Source organism: Chlorocebus sabaeus, chromosome 4 (assembly GCF_047675955.1).
Source record: "Chlorocebus sabaeus isolate Y175 chromosome 4, mChlSab1.0.hap1, whole genome shotgun sequence".
Lineage (NCBI taxonomy): Eukaryota > Metazoa > Chordata > Mammalia > Primates > Cercopithecidae > Chlorocebus > Chlorocebus sabaeus.
The window spans coordinates 61,058,878-61,075,557 of NC_132907.1; the positions used below are offsets into that span (position 1 = coordinate 61,058,878).

General features: G+C 43.3%; 1 protein-coding gene across 1 annotated transcript in view; it reads left to right on the forward strand.

The window, feature by feature from the left end:
- The window catches only part of ADAMTS12 (ADAM metallopeptidase with thrombospondin type 1 motif 12), a 372,068-nt gene extending 355,743 nt beyond the window's left edge, over window positions 1–16,325 (forward strand). Inside the window, exons 23-24 of the mRNA XM_007961310.3 lie at window positions 6,233–6,392; window positions 12,457–16,325. Coding sequence (XP_007959501.3) covers window positions 6,233–6,392; window positions 12,457–12,635 — 339 coding nt within the window. The 3' untranslated portion in view covers window positions 12,636–16,325. The remainder of the gene's footprint in view (window positions 1–6,232; window positions 6,393–12,456) is intronic.
- The last annotated feature ends 355 nt before the right edge of the window (window positions 16,326–16,680 follow it).

The following is a 16,680-nucleotide window of genomic DNA, read 5'->3' on the forward strand; positions in this document are numbered from 1 at the left end:
CAAACACTGACACTGTTTCTTCCACTTGATTGAATTGGCTATTGAAGCTTGTGCATGCATCACGAAGTTCTCATGCCATGGTTTTCAGCTCCATCAGGTCTTTTAAGGTCTTCTCTTCACTGTTTATTCTAGTTAGCCATTCATATAACCTTTTTTCCAAGGTTTTTATCTTCTTGTGATGGGTTAGAACATGCTCCTTTAGTTCAGAGAAGTTTGTTATTACTGACCTTCTGAAGCCTACTTCTGTCAACTTGTCAAAATCATTCTCCATCAAGCTCTGTTCTGTTGCTGGCAAGGAGCTGCGATCATTTGGAGGAGAAGAGGCACTCTGGTTTTTAGAATTTTCAGCTTTTCTGCTCTGGTTTCTCCCCATCTTTGTGGTTTTATCTACTTTTGGTCTTTGATGTTGGTGACCTACAGATTGGGTTTTGGTGTAGATGTCTTTTTTGTTGATGTTGATGCTATTCCTTTCTGTTTGTTAGTTTTCCTTCTAACAGTCAGGTCCCTCAGCTGCAGGGCTGTTGGAGTTTGCTGGAGGTCCACTCCAGACCCTGTTTGCCTGGGTATCACCAGCAGAGGCTGCAGAACAGCAAATATTGCAGAACAGCAAATGTTGCTGCCTGATCCTTCCCCTGGTAGCTTCGTCCCAGAGGGTCAGCTGCCTATATGAGGTGTCTGTTGGCCTCTACTGGGAGGTGTCTTCCAATTAGGCTACACAGGGGTCAGGGACCCACTTGAGGAGGCAGTCTGTCCGTTCTCAGAGCTCAAACGCCATGCCGGGAGAACCACTGCTCTCTTCAGAGCTATCAGACAGGGACGTTTAAGTCTGCAGAAGTTATCTGCTGCCTTTTGTTCAGCTATGCCCTGCCCACAGAGGTGGAGTCTACAGAGGCAGTTGGCCTTGCTGAGCTGAGCTGGGCTCTACCTAGTTCGAGCTTCCCAGCCACTTTGTTTACCTACTCAAGCCTCAGCAATGGCAGACACCCCTCCCCCAACCAGGTTGTCACCTTGCCGTTCAATCTCAGACTGCTGCGCTGGCAGTGAGCAAGGCTCCATGGGCGTGGGACCTGCCAAACCAGGCACAGGAGAGATTATACTTGTCTGCCAGTTGCTGAGACCTTGGGAAAAGTGCAGTATTTGGGTGGGAGTATCCCATTTTTCCAGGTACAATCTATCATGGCTTCCCTTGGCTAGGATAGGGAGCCCCTTGCACTTCTCAGGTGAGGCAATGCCCTGCGCTGCTTTGGCTCACCCTCCATGGTGCAGGGGCAGCTGCACCCACTGTCCAACCAGTCCCAGTGAGGTGAACCAGGTACCTCAGTTGGAAATGCAGAAATCACTTGTCTTCTGCATTGATCTCGCTGGGAACTGCAGACCGGAGCTGTTCCTGTTTGGCCATCTTGGAACCTCAATCTACTTCAGCTTTTTAAAAAAATGGTTTCTTGCCACTAAACTTAAGCAAAAAAATAAAAATAAAATAACATGTGTTTTCTTTTGATTACAAAAATAATCTATATTCATTGTAAATATTCAATGTGTTCATTGATTTACAGTATGTTTCTATATACTTTGGTTTTCATATTCTTCTGCCACTGAATACCTCTGAGTCTGCTAAAAGTTGACCCATGGCTGCTGTGGGTCTTGAGTTCAGAAGGGAAAAGATCAAATACTTTCAAAAGAGAAAAGATCAAATATTAAAGCTATTCCAGAGACACACAGCCTAAGAAACAGCTGTTTTATACCCAGCACCTTGGATGCTCTGGCTTTTCCTAGAGCAAAGAGGAGTTGGCATCTGTCCTAAAGCTTTAGATATAGTCAGACTTAGTGAGTTTCAGGCCTCTTGTCAGTCCACAGATCAGTCTGCCAGATGGCCAGCCTGTTTGATGGAACAAAATAATTAAACTGTAAATGAAGGAAAGAGGTAGTATTCTCCCTAAGTTTGTTTATTGCATAAATAACACTCTATCAGCAATATTGAAAATAAAATTCTGGCCAGGCATGGTGACTCATGCCTGTACCCCTAGCACTTTGGGAGGCCGAGGCAGGTGGATCACCTGAGGTCAGGAGTTCGATTCGAGACCAGCCTGGCCAACATTGGGAAACCCCATCTCTACTAAAAATTTAAAAATTAGCCAGATGTGGTGGTACATGCCTGTAATCCCAGCTACTTGGGAGTCTGAGGCAGAAGGATCACTTGAACCCAAGACGTGGAGGTCACAGTGAGCCAAGATTGCACCACTGCACTCCAGCCTGGGTGACAGAGTGAGACTCCATCTCAGAAAAACAAAATAAAGAAAATTATCCCATGGACAGATTCTGTCATCATTCTGACTTGTCTTATCCTGGGTTTTCTATCAAATAAAGTCTCAAGAAAAAATTTAACTTTATTTGAAAATTCAATGCCAGGGAAGCAGGGGTGACAGAAAAGAGAAAGGAGGCAGAGAAGGGGAGTCAAAAATGAAGTGGTATGCTACTAGACTGATTATCTTACCTAACTGACCATCGCTTGGTGTCAGGAGCAACTGATTGCTGGTTCTCACAGGAAGGCTTCTAAAAACTGTGTGAACTACTGCGTGTTATGGCAGTTTATCCAGGAAGGGAGGGACGAGTAGGAAAGGAGAAGAGTTATTCACTGACTCCTGTCTCCCTTTGGTGGAGTCTCCCTTTAGAGGGCTAATATCTCCATACTTCTGGATTGTCCAGATATGGGCACTGAGCAAGTCCCATTGTGTCTCATGTCTCATTGGCAACAAGAAAGCCCAATCAGAAGCAGGGAGGCATGAGGCATGGTGATATGGTTTGGCTCTGTGTCCCCACCCAAATCTCATCTCAGATTGTAATTCTCACGTGTTAAGGGAGAGACCCAGAGGCAGGTGAGTGCATTACAGGGGCAGTTCCCCCAGGCTGTTCTTGTGATAGTCAGTGATTTCTCACAAGATCTGATGGTTTTATAAGGGGGTCTTCCCACTTCACTCACCACTCTCTCTCACCTGCTGCCATGTAAGACGTGCCTCTTCCCTTCCACTATGATTGTAAGTTTCCTGAGGCCTCCCCAGCCCTGTGGAACTCTGAGTCAATTAAACCTCTTTTCTTTATAAATTACCCAGTCTCAGGTATGTCTTTATAGCAGTGTGAAACCAGGCTAATACAAATGGCATGAGGTGAAGGCCACTGAGTTGTGCTTTCAGAAAGTTTGTTGCCACCTCAGCTGGGACAGATCCTAGGGCCAGGACCTGGGAGACAGGGGAGTCAAGATGGTCTGATACACTAACATCACAACTACTAACATTTTTATAAAGTAACTTGTTCCCATGCATGTATGTTTTGATGGTTGTAATTATTACACACACGGGAATGCAGTATTTTGCCCAACATAATGCACCCAGCTATCTGTAGGTTGCTATACAGTTTGTAATTCTCATTGTTCATAGCTGCATAGTTGCATCGGCACAGCCATGATCTACTCTAATGCTGTGTCAAATTGGCGGTCTATTGGCAGTCAGACACGTGAGGCACAATAGACTTGACTCTAACATCAAATTCACTTAGCTGTGTAGAAAGATACAAGCAGGAATTATATTAGGCACAACAGCCTCATCTCTGCAGGAGGTTGCTACCAAAGGATACAATTTCAGCAACTATCCAAGAGTACAACTTCATTTGCTTTCTTGTCTGTCAAGCATGGTATGTATGGGTAGCAAGAAATGAGAGCCAAGGTGCAAGCAGGTCACCTTGACACAAAGAAGCCTCAACCTCAGTTTCCTGCCAATATTTTAAACTATTTTGGTCACACATGCCCAAGGCCACATGCCAACTCACAGGCCTCCAGTAGAGAACATTCCTACAGTCAGCAATTTCCTAGTACACAAGATAGTCATCATCTTTTGCATTTACCTTAACTCTATAGTGTCCAAGGAAACCATACTTCAAGGTCATTTTTCTCTCCAAGTACTCTGAACCAGGACCAATGTTAATCCTTTCTTTACAGTAATATTCCATCAAGTCGATTGATCATATTTACTTTACAGTTTCCCTTTGTTAGGATGTTTCTCTGTTGTCACCCAATAAATAGTTACCAAACTAATATTCACTGCTATGTGCAAGATTTGTGGGCCTAGTCTAGCCATGATCTTCCCAAAATTCATCATTAATGTAATGGCAGATTGGATCAAGGCAGCAGTGGCCTTCCCCAGCCACATGGGCCTGAGCAGAGACCATGCTTACTCCTGGCAGGCCTTGCCCCAGCTGCCTGGATATATTTCAGGACTAGGCTATTCATAAATATCTCAGAACTCTGTATAGCAAAATAAGTACCTCTAATCAAAGTAAACATGACATCTAAAAGAGAAAATGTGATGTAATGTGAAGTCATAAAAATGCTGTAAGTTTGGGCCCATTTAGAGAAACAATCTCATGGAAGATTAAAAATTGTAAGAGAACCTTTTTAAACCTCCATTTCAACTCCCTGAAGGAGTTCCAGGTGAGTCTATTGGGAGTGGACATGGGTTGAAGTTCCTTAGAAGAGCTGTGTGTCAGGAATTCACCAATTATGCATAGCAAAGAATGGGGGGATGATGAGAGAGTGGTTAACACCTACCAGGCCAGCCTTTGGAATCACTCATAACCTCCATGATCTGTTATTGGGTGAAACTGCACAAGCTATGGATTGAACATATACATTTGCCTTTGTTCCCAAAACTCCACTAAATAGGCAGAAGGGATAAAATACTACAACTGGCACAAGCCCACAAGGACAAAGATGTGGGCAGGAGACAAGAGCAGAGAGATGGGTCCATACAATTTTGGAATCTGTAAAATTACCCTGATCTATCTTTAGCTCCCCCTCACCAAAAAAAAAAAAAAAAAAAATTGGAATCTGGAAACAGATGACTAAACTTCCAGTTGACTTAGTGAGTGTGCCAGAGGAAAAAGTAACCAGGTGTGGTGGCACACACCTGTAGTCCCAGTTACTTGGGAGTCTGAGATAGGAGAATCACTTGAACCAGGGAGAGGGAGGTTGCAGTGAGCCGAGACTGTGCCACTGCCTTCCAGCCTGGGTGATAGAGCCAGACCTTGTCTCAAAAAAATGGTTTAAATGGTATATTTTATGTTTTATATATTTTACCTCAAAAAATAATAATTTAAGAAAAGAACATATGTGGTAAATTCAGGCACATTTTTTTACATCCTGAAGAATCTTATGTAAACTGCTTCTACAGGCCAGTGAATCTCCCTGCTGCAGCCAGGTGGGCGATCATGACATTGCGGTGGAACCTTATTGTTAGAATGGCTTGAGAGGACCTGGTCCGGCTAGGCACAGAGCCGGGTCTGCAGTTGCTCTGTTTCTTCCCCAGCTTCCATGCTCAGCCCTGTCTCTACCCCCATTACACATTCTCTCCATGCCACTGGGGTCTTTCCCTCCCACTTCTCTTTTTACCCAAAGCTCATCTCTCCTAGTAGCTCCACCCCTTTTCCTCACATCCAATCCCCAGCCGCAAATCAAAATTAGTTCAGACCAAGGTACCACGACCCAGATATGGAATTGTATTCTGCTTTGCTTGCAGTTCAGCCTCCCTCCATATGTTTCACTCCATATACTCATGATGTTTGATGAATGTTTGGGTTGGGAGTTCCAGCTAGAACCAAGGGTGCGAAATGCCTCCCTCCTTCTTGTTCCTCTCTAAGCACATGCTTCATTCTATTCACCTTTTCTTCCATTTGGTTTTCACTCATTTTACTGGGCAGGAAATGTGGCCACCAACAACACCCAAGTTCTCGAATTTCAGCCTTAGATGGAATCTCTTGCTGAGTCTCAATTCAAATTCCCAAGGAAGTGACTTATTGGCCCCGCTTGATGCAGGGACCTTCCCTAGACCAGTCATGTGTGGCCTGGTTGGGTCCCAGGGCACCAACATAGGTTCCGGGAGCCCAGTGCTGTAGTCATGTGACGAGAGGCATCAGACCGTTCTCAAATGTGTGAAAGAGGAGAACGTTCTGCAGAGAACCTAATAGTAAACTCAGTCAGATCCAATCCACACAGCCTATAGTATAGAGTCTTTCTAAACTCACATCTCCAAATTATTAGTGCCTTTATTCTATGACTCCTTCAAAAAGGTTTCTGGTTATTGAGATATTTCCATTCTTGACCACAGTAGGGTTGGAGGTGTTCTACTGGTGTTTCCTTGGGGGTCGTGGGGACGACTTCTGACTCGCTGTTCACCCTCTCTTTCAGTGTTCCACTTCCTGTGGAGGTGGCTTTCAGAAGAGGACTGTCCATTGTGTGCCCTCAGAGAACAATAAAACTGAAGACCAAGACCAATGCCTGTGTGATCACGAACCTAGACCTCCGGAATTCAAAAAATGCAACCAGCAGGCCTGCAAGAAAAGTGCCGGTGGGTGAATGGGTTTGCTTGGGGAGAAAGAGATCTTTGCACACATGTCATCCTGCATGATATAACTTGTAGATAGTTTTACATTTCTTTTACTCAACAGAAAATCTTAATGTTAAAGAGGTCAGCCGGTAACCCTGGGACCAAGCTATCTGATTTGGTGAGGTTTGAATCTTAACTTCTTGAGAGAGTATCTCATCCATTTTTCTTTCTTATTTATTTTTTTAATTATTATTATTTATTGACTATCATAAAATAGTCTCTCTAAGCTTGTTCACACTGATGTCATCCAACATGGATGAGAATTACTTCTATGCTTTCAAAGATGTCTTAAGAGATATCCCAGCCTTTCTCAGGAACCCAGCCAAGTGTCAAATGGTCCTCTCTATAAATCTGGTACCACTGTGTTAGGCCAGCTTCCCCAGAAGCAGGTTCTGGGGTGCAAGTGTGTGTGCAAGGGGTTCATTAAGTATTTCCAGGGAAGATCATTAAGGGAATGGAGGAAGCCACATGGAAAAGGGAGGAGACACAGCCAGGATGCCTTCTCAGGAACCTGAGTCCTAGCTTCAGACTAGTCCTCCAGGCAGCTCCAGAGCACAGGTTGTACCCCCGAGTTGTGTGCTTCTGAGCCAGCAAGCTGTACATCCACACTCCCATGCTCTTCAGCCATTGGACAGGGCCTACCCCAGGAGAAGTGAATTTGCAGGAGGCTCTCTGTGTGAGAGACAAAGGAGCTCCTACAGGCTGGGTAGGTTCAGCTATGATCTATAATATCCATTTCACTGATTGTCTGGGCTTCATTGACATGTAAAATTTCTAAATTAAATTAAAAACAGAGAAGTGAGTACATTCAGTAGCTCATTAAAAGAAAAATTTGATAGCCCTTTGTGCCGGGAGAAAGGAGAGAAAGGCTAATGCCCATAATTTTGACTTGGGCAGCTGAGTAGATAAAGCTACCATGCACTGAGAGAGGAAGCCTAACAGGGGCTTTGGGAAAGAGGGAAGGTAGTGAGTTCTGTTTGGAACGTGTTTGTTAAGGAGTCTGTGAGTCATCTAGGTAGGGGTATCCTGTGATTCGTTTGCTGTACAGGTGTGGAGGCCAGGAGAGAGGTCTGGTCTGGAAATCCTGATCAAAATGCACTGAGCAAGGAAATGCTTTAGGTATGATTATCACAGGTAGCTTCTTACTGACTTGCACTTAAGGGTGGCTTTCATTGGCCTTACTTGAAATTCCAGAAGAAGTCACCTAGAGCTCATTTTCTGAGGTGTTATTCATGTCTTCCAGACTCTTGCTTCTCAAAATACAGTCCCTGGACAAGCTGAATTGGCATCTCCTGGGAATTTGAGGCTCTTGGGCCTCACGCTAGCCCTACTGAATTAGAATCTTCATTTAACAAGATCCCTGGTGATTCACATGCACATCAAAGTTTGAGAAGCACCTTGTTCTAGACCAAGGGCCCAATCTGAGACTCTTTTCCTTTCATTTCATCTCTTTCTATGGTACCATACTTTAAACAGTGGAGGCTATAGAATCCCTTCTATGTTGTGTTATTTTTTATATAACTGAAGCAGCCACTTACTCTTGGTTGATCATGCCTAGTGTTAGGGCTTGTTATTTTGAATTATATATAGGTTGTCTTCAACTGTCCTATGGCTGGACAATAAAATCTTCAATAATCAAAACAGGGTTAAGTGCATAGATTGTAGTTTTCATCTTGAAATCTCACACAAAATAAATGGCGACCAATAGTTGGCTGGCAATTGATGTGCTTAACAATGAATTCCATTCACTGACAAATATCAGGGCCACAGAAGTTAATTACTAGCTTCTTTTGAAGGCAGAGCCATGCCTACTCACATAGAAGGAAAATGAAAGAGGAGCTGTAAGAAATTCCTTGATTTAAGAAGCCAGCCACCCACCCTGACCCCTATAATTCTCTAAAATTCTTTGAAAATATTCATTCAATGCCCAGGTTCTTGTCAGTCAGCTTTCACAATAAACATAACATAATCCTAAGTATATTTTATAATATCAGGTATGAATTCATATAAGATTTAGTTTTCTCCAGGTCATTTTACTTCTTTTAGAAACCATCTGAAGTTTTAATGACTTAAAATCTAAATTGGAACTACTATTTCCACATTAGTGCCTACAAAACCCTTTCCATGTATCTATGTGGAAAAAAAATCAAGAAAATTCATTTACCAAGTATAAGCTTTATTCTCAGCATTACATTCACATTGATTAAAAAACAAAAGCAAAACCCTTAAGCCTACCATTCCTGGGGTTGTTTTGTTGTTGCTGCTGCTGCTATTTTTAATTTGAGGAGGGGTAGAAAAGGCAAAAAAAAAAAATAGAAAGAGTACTTAGATCCAGTATTGGTACAAATGAACATTTGAGTTGGTAAATTTTCTACTGAAGAATATTCTGCCAGATGAATAGGATCTCATTCATTCACTTATTCAACAAAATATTATTGATCACAAAAGGTCTCAGAGAAGTGCTAAGAGCTGAGAAGAAAGACATGAGTAAAAGACAGCTCTTAGCCTCAAGGAACCCAAAGTCATGGAAACTGTATTTGTCAACAACATTGAAATTGTTTTCCAGGCTTCTTTGGTGAACAAAATATTATCCCCTGATAACACAGATGACAACAAGGATACAGGCGTATAACTGTCCCTTTAAATTTCCAAATGTGGTTTCTGTTGAACCAGCAGAGGCAAACTGGGATCTCCCCTCCAAGTTGCCCATAATTATAAGCATTGTATGTACTTTGGAAGTGGAATCCAATTGACTGATGAACACAACAAGCCTTCATTCTTTCACAGCAATAGGAAGAACTGATGTAATTGAGCCCTGTCATCATGTTGGGCTCATGGTCATCATCTAAATGAGTTGCTAAACATAGCTCTGGAACACACACTGCCAATATAAGCCACTCTCATCTTCCACTCTTCCTTCTGGTCCCCTACTCTCAAAAAGGAGGGCCCCAGGACCTAGCATGTATCCAGACTCCAAGGACTATTGAAAAGCAAAGCTCTTGATCTCATGGTTTCCAGGAGCATGTGAGGATTCCAGGCTTGGTTGAGTCTCTTTCAGTCATTTAGGTATTGACCTAACCTGACAAGTGGGCCTCCTGTGTTGAGGAAAAAAGATGTTCTGGGCAGAGAAGACCTATTCATGTGATCTTCTCCTGCCCCATCACCAGTACACGAGATTCACTCTCTCAGAGACAAAGTTTGGGAGCTATTGAGACAACATTCAGTTTCCAGCGGCACCATCTATATGCCAGCTGTGTGATGTTGGGTCGATTGCTAAGCTTCTGTGGAACCCTCAGTTATTAAAAGAATAGATGCACCCACATCTATTGATTTCTGTGACAATCAAATGGTATAGTATATGTCAAACATTGCCTAGTATGTGATATATGCTTAATAATTTGTGTCTGTGTTTTTTCTACTTTCATGAAGGAAGGGGTGTATTAGCTTCCTGGGCTACAAGCACAAATATTCATGCTGCCATAACAAACTGTAATAAACTAGGTGACTAAAGACAACAGAAATCTATTCTCTCACAGTTCTGGAGGCTAGAAGTCCAAAATCAAGGTATTGGTAGGGTCACACTCATTCTCCTGGCTTCTGGCGGTTGCCAGCCATCACTGACGTTCCTCGGCTTACAGAAACTGAATTCCAGTCTCTGCCTCCATTACCACATGGCTGTCTTTCCTCTCTGTGTCTGTGTCTCAGCACAGCTTTTCCTACTCTGTTTGTGTGTCTGTCTCTGTGTCTCTTCTCCTCTTTTTATAAGGACACCACTCAGGTTGGATGAAGGGCCCACCCTAGTTCATAGTGACCTCATCTTAATTGACATCATAATTCTATCTGCCAAGATCTTATTTCCAAATCAGATCACATTCACAGATACAAAGGGTGAGGACTTCAACGCTGGGGTACATTTCAAAGGATACAGTTCAACCCACAACCAGGGCAAAGACTTTGGGGGCCTCCTAGAGGTCCTTTTTATAATGGCAGATACCTTTGAGAGCTCACACTTTAGCCCTTAGCACACTCCATTTACAGAGCAGTTCAAGAGAGGGTATGGTGCGGTGCCCGAGTGTGTAGTACAATAATGCCTGTTTGGACATGGAGACAGAGGGGATTCATGTGGGTCAGCGCTGCCAGAAGAAACTTTGTGGAACGGTGGCTGTCAGCTGAGCCTCTACCCTTCCTGTCTTTCTCCTCCTGGGCAACAGCCCCAGAGCACTCACAGACTCACAGCGACAAGACTGTGGGGCAAAGAGCTGCCCCTCCTGTGCTCTCTCCAGCCTCCCTCCACAGAGACTTCAGGAGACGCTGGCTAAGAAACTGGGGCAGCTGTGTGATGCTTGGACTACCCTGCCAGGGGGCTTCCCGAGCCCAGGAAGGAAGCCTTGCCTTGTTCCGATCAGCAACGCACACAATGCACGGCCCACGTCCCATGAACAACACCCTCTGCTCTGCTGGGACACGGGAGATGAAGAACTCAAGGGATATTCCACAAGAGATATGCTTGGTCAAAACATGTACTCTCTGAAGCTGAATTTTGAGGAGGAAATTTAAAACAAAAAGAAAAACAAGTCCAGGCTCACACCTGTAATCCTAGCACTTTGGGAGGCCGAGGCAGGCAGATCATTCAAGGTCAGGAGTTCAAGACCAGCCTGACCAACATGGTGAAACCCAGTCTCTACTAAATATACAAAAAAAAAAAAAAAAAAGTAGCTGGACGTGGTGGTACATGCCTGTAGTCCCAGCTACTCAGGAGATTGAGGCAGGAGAATTGCTTGAACCCAGGAGGCAGAGGTTGCAGTGAGCCGACATTGCACCACTGCACTCCAGCCTGGGCAACAGAGGGAGCCATCTCAAAAAACAAAAACATGTACTCTCTCTGAAACTTCCAAGGGTGTCAGGCAATTTCCTGTGGGATTTTGAGAGAGACGGGGTTTTTATAAGAGGCTAAAAGCAGAGCCCTGAAGAAGGAAAGATGAAGACTCAGGTATTGGATTCTAGGAGCATTATATGTTACCGATTCCTAAGGGCACTTAAAACTTGAGCCCCAAATGGGACTCTAGAAGCTAACAGAAGACATTCATTTGTTCACAAAAATAAGGCACAGTTAAGAGAATAAGGAGTTCTGAGGAGATAAAAAGAATTTTTTGCCTTTATGATCTGAAGGGGGAAAAAGCATAGAGACGCAAAGATATTGTCACACAATATCTTCACTTAGAATAATGGCCTCCAGCTTCACCCAAGCTGCTGCAAAAGACATTATTTCATTCCTTTTTTTTTTTTTTCTTTCTTTTTTTTTTTTTTTTTTGGTTGAGTAGTATTCCCTGGGGTATATATACCACATTTTCATGTATCCACTCATTGGTTGATGGTCCCTTAGGTTGGTTCCATGTCTTTGCAATTGTGAATTATGCTGCTAGAAACATGTGTGTGTGTTTTTTTCATATAATGCACAGTCATGTATTTTTTTGCTGAGCATTTATAGGTCAGCCAAGGTTCAGGTGATTGAGCTTGGCTTTGATTGGCCTGGCTGCTAACTGTAGGTTGAGTCTAGCTCTGCCCCATGTGTCTCTTATCACCCTCGGTGGCTGCACAAGCCAGGTTCTTCTTATGGTGACAACAGAAGCTCATCAGGGAAGGCTCATCCTCCTGCACATTCCAAGTCACTACAGAGATCGTGTCTACCAGCATCCCATGGTCTAAAGCAAGTCACAGAGCTGAACCCAAAGGCAAGTAGGTGGGAAGGATTCTCCACCCACCAGGCAGCCATGGCAAGGTAGAAATGTTCTGTATAACACAATTACATGGGAGTGAAGAATTGTGACTGATAGTTCAGTCTAGCTTAAACACTTTGCACAGTGTCTGAAACATAATAAACATTCAGTAGATACCACCCATTATGAATTGTTATGGCTCCTTTCTTGGTAGACACATAAAGTCTTACATTAATAGAAGTTGTGCTTGTATATCTACAAAGGATAATCTTTGGACTTTTTTTCTCATTCTTTTTCTCCTTCCACAGATTTACTTTGCACCAAGGACAAGCTGTCAGCCGGTTTCTGCCAGACACTGAAAGCCATGAAGAAATGTTCTGTGCCCACCGTTAGGGCTCAGTGCTGCTTCTCGTGTCGCCAGACACACATCACCCACAGCCAAAGGCAAAGAAGGCAACGGTTGCCCCAAAAGCCCAAAGCACTCTAAGCCCAAAAGGAAGCCACCTTCCACCAGACTGCAGCAGCCTGCTGACCATGACATGCTTTAGCTCTGGGAGCTGCTTCATTGAGGTTTTGCTTCATATATTTCAGGTTCAGCTTTGGGTCATAATGAAACAAAATCCATTGTGTTCCTCTAGCCACAAAATGTCCCTCACAGGAGGCCTAGGCTGCCGTACTTGCTGCTCCCTGATAGGAAGGTGAAATAGCTAGGTGAATCAGGCAGCTCCTGGTATCGGCTCCTGAGAAAGGTGCTAGGTTACAGATTTGTGAAATGTTGTATTTTTGTTCTCCCTTGAAGATAAAAACAAAGAGACCAGTTTTCTCCCTGACTACCTCAAGAGTATCAGGCAACAGAGCCACTCTTACCCAGGGGACAAATAATCTTCTTAATTTATCTTGATGAATACCTTTCTTTTTTTTTCATTTCCTCCCTGCCTGGGGCAGCTGCTATTTGAAATGTCACAGTGGAGCTTTAGGAACATTCCTTTAATTTATGCAGGCAGAGGACTGCTTTCTTCACCCCATGTTCAACTAGGGCAGGAAGAGAAAGTGCTCGTTACATCCCTCAGTCTCTTCCTCCATCCCTGTAGGGCTCCACATCTGGGCTGCTTAGAGTCTCCTGCCAACCTCAAGACACTAGACTAAGAGGAAACAGGCATAAGATACACAGCCGAAGGGATTTAGGTCACTTACAGAGAAAACACTTCTGGCTTGAAGAGCATTTCTGTGAAAACTCTTAAAAAGCAAATGAGCAGAAATCAATTTCTTACTATTATAGAAAAGGAACTGTGGGCCTTCATTCTTCCCACTTTCCTGGCAAATACACACTCCTTCGCAGAAGGGAAAATGAGTCTTCCTGGCTGACTTCCTCTCTTCTGTACAGTCCCTACAGGAAGCCTGAGCTCAGGTCCCACCATCGTCTTGCTGCAGGGGGTGTATAAGCTAAGACCACTATGACCAGCTCTAGGGCTGCCACCTGTCCTCACCTCCCCTCAGGTTGGAAAATGGAGGTTCCATATTAAAATATTGCAAAGAACCAGGTAAATTGCACTAAGTACAAGAACATAGTGCAAACTTCTAATCTAGAGAAAAAAAACATTTCTAAAAAGTAAGGTAAAGAGGATCTACTTCTCAGTGTGCCCAATATGTCTTATTGGACAAGTATTTTTTCCATTTCACAAATGAAAGTCGTAAAGGTCTTTCACCTTGGGGAGAACAGGTGAATCAGGGAGTCCAAAGAAACTGAAACAAAAGTTAAAATGCTTGTTCTGGATGTTCCTACCTCCCACCAGAAGTCAAAGTAGGCTTGGTCTCAAATTCAGAGCAAATATCTAGACAAAGTGATTTCTAAGGAAAGGTACTTACATGAACTGAACCCAGAGAAAGAGGGTAAGTGGGTGGGTGGAGGGGCATAAGCCTCAAATGGAAGAAGATCTCGGAACCAATTCTTGGCAGGGAGAAAGGCAAGGATGTGGCCTTCATGTGATGGGCAGCATATTTTCTGACTCATGCACAGATACACTTAATACTCCCCATGGAACACAGTGTCCCCTGTCTCCCTTTACCTATCCGTTCAGCAGAATGGTGCTATTTAAAAATGGTGCTAATATCTAGATGGTGGCAGAACTAATGTAAACATAGATAGGCATACAAATGGGTAAGTGTATGTGAAACTCTCCATATAGCTATTCTGTTAAACATGTAATGGTGTTGCTGTCCAATGCCAATTTTATTGCTTGGGTACCTTGAATTTAAGATTTAACAGTATGTGCTTTTTATTTTTTTCCAAGCCATTAACATGTATTACTCTCATGAATTCCTGTGGAAAATAAAACAGTGGGATTGGGATGAAATTCAAGATAGACCAGAAACAGGAGGAAAGTAGAAATGTTTACCTAAAGCCAGAGAATTTATTTCCAGATGATAATTACATTATTGTATTCTCTGCCTTTAAATGTAAACATTGCTGGCCGATAGCAATCTCTGGTGAATAATGGTTTTTGAGGATGGGAGACAAATTGTTAGTGACATGAGTGGAGAAGAATCTGATATTTACTAATGAGGCAGTTTGCAAAGACTGTCCCTGAAGTGTAGTGTAGGCTTTCAGGGGGATTTATTTAGTATGCTAGATTGATTTAACCTGGTACTGTACTAGCATAGGGTCAAATACGTGTCATCAGAGACCTGGATATGACCAGGCTTACAAAACTCAGGAACAAACTCAGATTCCTACTGACCTCAACCAACTAAACTAGGCCAAATTTCTCAGTATACAAAATGGACCAAGTTATTTACAACCCACGTGGTGGAGAAGATGGTAGACATGTGGAGAGAGTTTGGCCAGGTGCTCCATTCTAGGTCTTTTTCCAGTTTCTCAAAGGCAGAAAATTGGCTCCTAATTCTTTGCCATGGATATTTGCTTCCTGTACTGGAGCTATGTTGTGAGACAGCTGTGTGATGTCCATCATTCTTGACTCCAGAATGAAGACAGAGCTTGCTGTTTTCTGTCCTGATGGTATCATCTGTTGCCTTGGCGATCACTCAGTGATGAGTCGTCAGTATTTTGACAGGTCCCAGTGCTTGCTGTACAAGAGGGGACTCAGATCACCAGGAAGACTCTGAAGGCAGGAACCTGCGTGGTGTCTTCACATCTTTGATACTTGGGTGCTGACATGAAGCAGAGTTGTTGGTTTACTTTATCTAGGCCCTTCTTTCTTCTCACCTGGAACAAGCAACCGAGAAGTGTATCAGGAGACACTGGATACATATCTCTATGAAATAGGGCCATCGCAGGGCCTGGTACTTAACTGCATTAACGTTCTAAAACCCAGTTTGGTTTACATTGTCTTTCACAGTAGTATATTTAGCTCTTCTCTGGACAGTTGTGGGTTAATATAATTCTTTAACATAAAAATGTAATTAACACACCACGAGAGAACAATATTCCAGGAGACTTAATAGCGATTACTTTCTTCAATCAGGAAATCGTTTCAGTGCCTCCTTTGTAGGAATGCTTTGTTTTGTGATGGCTTTTCTTAAAGAAGAGCACACCGCCGTCCAGTCTCCTGAGACAGCCACGTCTCCGCTGACATCCCACTGTGATGCTTTCAGATAGTCAGTGAATGTTTCTGATAACCTTCATCTAGTATCTGAAACACAATGTGAGGGATGATATTGTTTTCGATAACACCCCATTCAGTTGACTAAAATCTTCCACACTCTGAAAGCTGCACACTGCTACTCCAGTGAGTGCAGGTCTTAGCTCTTCTGCTTTCTGACTTCAAGATGAATCTCTAGGACGATGTATCTGGTGCTCAGTCCGCAGTGATTCACTTTTGAAGGAGAGGCCACATGACATGAACTGCCTGGTGTTACAACCTAGCTAACATATTTGATGCTACTCCTGTTGTCTGTACTGCTAATTCAAGTATTATTCTAAGTTATGTTTTTAAAAAAACATGGTGGGTAAAGCACAATCCTACCTGTCATTGTCCTCCAAAATAATTGTATGACATACACGGCCCAGCCCATTGCCTTCCTTGCATTTCTGTGCTGCTTTGCCATTTCCCCTTCTACCCAGCCCCCTCAAGGGGTACCTTGGTGGGTATCTCAGTACTTAAAACCAGATTGTAATCATAGCCTCCCTTTGTGTGGCATCAATAAATGGCCAAACTCATTGATGTTTCTGTGTGATTCCTTTACCCCTGCTGTGAAACTCCCACCACTCACCAGTGTTACTACGGATTTTAGCAACCTGGGGAAGGATGCTGTCAATTTCTTCCTCCCACACTCTTTCCAGATTGTCTCCTACCCTACCCCTAGATCAATACATCATCAGATGAGTCACATCCCAGGTGAGCCGGTCTCTTCTCATGAATGTGCAACAACTGCCACAGTCATATGATAATACCATATGATAATCTGAAGTGATGCCTAAAATTCCCCAAAACACTGAATTCGACATATTCATGCTGCTCACAGCATAACCTACTCCTTCATCTCTCCAAAGCATAGGCTTAATGCTTAAGAGA